This window comes from Acanthisitta chloris, unplaced genomic scaffold (assembly GCF_000695815.1).
Source record: "Acanthisitta chloris isolate BGI_N310 unplaced genomic scaffold, ASM69581v1 scaffold36728, whole genome shotgun sequence".
NCBI lineage: Eukaryota > Metazoa > Chordata > Aves > Passeriformes > Acanthisittidae > Acanthisitta > Acanthisitta chloris.
The window spans coordinates 297-3300 of NW_008688183.1; the positions used below are offsets into that span (position 1 = coordinate 297).

At 62.2% G+C, this 3004-nt stretch overlaps 1 protein-coding gene across 1 annotated transcript; it reads right to left on the reverse strand.

The window, feature by feature from the left end:
* Positions 1–314: 314 nt before the first annotated feature.
* On the reverse strand, positions 315–1143 carry LOC103808155 (solute carrier family 12 member 5-like; the record flags this gene model as incomplete). Its single annotated transcript, XM_009080923.1, has 3 exons — positions 315–461; positions 670–801; positions 1049–1143. Coding segments are annotated over 3 exons (374 nt in total), but the record flags the coding sequence as incomplete, so codon positions are not given.
* Between the last annotated feature and the right edge of the window lie 1861 nt (positions 1144–3004).

The window sequence follows — 3004 nt, forward strand, 5'->3', positions numbered from 1 at the left end:
CTCTGCCCTGCAGTGACTGCCCTGGAGGGACAGCCCGGCATGGTGCCGGAGCAGGGGACCTCAAGCACATCCCCCTGCATGGCAGCTGTGATCTGGGTCACCATTTGGGCATTGTTCCACTGCTGATTCCTCTGGGAAGTTGAAGGTTTCTCCTTGCTCTAAGTGGGGCAGGAGCTAGGGCAGGGGTAGGAGCAGGGGCAGGGGCAGGGGCAGGGGCAGGGTGGGCTGGCAGCTAGTACACCTCTCCACAGTCCAGCCATCCAGATCGGTGATCCCTAGACCCCGGGTGAGACCCATCTGGCTCCAAAACTCACACAAGAGCAGCAGAGGAAGACCATGCAAAAGGACTCCATGATGCCAGCAATCCCCACTACCCAGGTGAGGCGCAGGAAGAGAATGACTCCAAAGATGTTCTGGAGGCAGGGCAGGTAGACACCCATGAAGGTGCCCATCCGCGGGGCCTGTCAAAAGAGCAGCAGACATCAGGGCTCATGGGCCTGGTTGGCAGAGGAGCAAGGGGTCCTGCTCCTCCTGCAAAGCAGCCAAGGATCCTGGGTGAAACTGCCCCCTGGTCAAAGCGAAGGGACCCCCTGTCCCCAGGACAGCCCGTGGCCCAGTACTGCACAGACAAGGTATGGGGAAGGGGCTGCATCTCTCCTGAATGCTCACCTGCACTGGCTTCTTCTTGCCCCCATCATTGTTCTCAGCCTCCTCATGCTCCCGGCTTCCCTGTGGCAGGTTGGTGTAGTTGGCCAGCCCACTCAGCAGGGACGAGACCATGGGGCTGGTGTCCATCTCCTCCTGCAGAGAGCAGAGCCTCAAGCTGTGAGGACAGTCCATCAGGACCCCAGCCAGCCCTAGGACCCGGACCCAGGACCTCACCAGATGCCACCCCACTGCATGCCCTTCCAGCCACGGCTGTGGCATCAGGGCGACCCTGGCCCGGGGCTCTGGCATGCCCAGGGTAGAGGTCAGGGTGCTGTGGGACAAATGCTCAGCTTGGCCCCCTCCCCAGGACCCTCCCTGCTCCACCACCTGCACACCCTACCTCGAAGAGGGCCATGTTCTTGCCATCATACTCTTTGCCCTTCTCCAGGTCCGTGCTGTTGATGAAGGGGCTGCTCTCCTTGGGATTGCCATCGCCTGCAGAGACACCACTGGGTCAGTCAGGCAGCACCTGCCCCCATCCATGCCAGGAGAGCATCCCAGACACCAGCATCACCTCCCACGCCACGTACAGGCAGGAAGCCATGAGCTGCCCTGCCCGGCGGTGCTGACACGCGGACTCGCCGGAGCGCATCCACGCAGTGAGGCGAGCGGAGTGGATCCAGGGGGAACCCTCCGGCAGGACGTCTGGCAGCAATAACTCACAGCACGGAGTGCCCGTGGGTGAGTGCGCTGGGGCTGCCCACAGCGCTGTGTCTGTAGGGGCAGGATCTGGATGGCTGCTCAGCATCACCATGGAGAGGATAGTCCCAGCACAGTGCCTAGGACTGGGGTAAGTGGCCAGGTGTCTGATCCTGCTCCCAGGCATGCACCACAGGACTGGGGCCGCAGGGTGGGGAGGTGCCTGCCAGTGCTGCCACCAAGGGCAGGCAGCGTCTGGGGCAGTGGAGCTGCCCGCAGCGGCGCAGGGCCCGCAGAGCTGCCAGGACGGGACCATGGCCGCTCACTGCATTAACGACCTCGTGCAGAAGAATCCCAGAGTTGGCTTAATAGCGAGGAAAACAGCTGAGCTGCAGAGCAGCAGAAATAAATCAGGCTGGAAATGGAGCAGCAGTGAGGATGGCACTGACGGAGTGGCACAGCCCTGAGCAGAGGCCCAAAATGGAGTGAGACCAGGGCGCAGGGGCCAGGAGCCAAAGAACACAGCACTGGGCAGAGCATTGGGGTAGGCAATGGCCCCCATGGCACAGGGAAAAACAGGACAGCCAGGCTGGTCTTTAGCCCTGAGCAAGGGGAAATAGGGGTCCCTGCCACACACCCATCTCACCACCACAGCCCTGCAATCAGAGCAGTCGTACTTCCAGTGGCCACCGCACCACTGGGCAGGCTGCCCGCATGGGCAGGGTCACAGACTGGCTCCACACCCTGGGGCCAGGGTGAGGGCTGTCCCCTCCATCATCCTTCAGCACAGAGCCCAGGAGCACCCAGGGCCAGAGGGACAGGACCAGGGTGGTGCAGCTACCCACTCACAGTGGCAGCCCCAAGACAGACCCTGTGACCATTTGGAGCAGCCTGGTCCTTTGAAGACCGCCAGCCTCCTGCCAGTTGACTCATATTCGGGATCCTGAGAACCAATGTGCAGCGGTGATTCACCATCTGCAACTCTCCAGCAGACACAGCACTCCTGGCTGACCGGGAGGTGAAGCCCCGAGTGCCGCAGGTGACACTGACCTGTGGGCTGGCCCCCACCTCCGACTGTCCCTGGGCTACTCCAGCATGAGGCAGCAGAGCACCAGTGTCCCTAAGGGCACAGTCAAACCCTGGGGCACAGCCCACAGGCTCCAACTGTGCAGGAATGGTCATGGCAGTGGCACCAGGACACCCAGGCCTATGGGTCCTGCCAGCTTCACTTCAGAGTCGCCGTGGACACATACCCAGCACCCCATGCTACACCACCAGCACACACCCTGCCCTGTATGCCCCACAGAGAGTCTCAGCGTGGACCCAACATGCTCCTTGCTCCTGGTTTGGTCTAAAGTCCCAACGCACCCAGCGCTTGTTAGGTAACGGCATGGACAGGCACCACACCATGGCTCTCGCCCACCCACACCAGCGCCAGGGACTGCATTGACGTGAGACATCCACCATGCCAACAGGACATCCTCCAGGATGATGCTGGGGCCATCCCCACTGTGGAGGCACGAGGGTGCAGGACAAGGGGTAGCTGGAACCTACCTCTCACTTGGTACTGAGTGGGGCTGGGTGGTGCCCAGGGGGAACAGGCAGCCTGGCAGAGGGACATGCTAGCAGCCTAGCAAGGCTCTGGGACCCCTCCGGG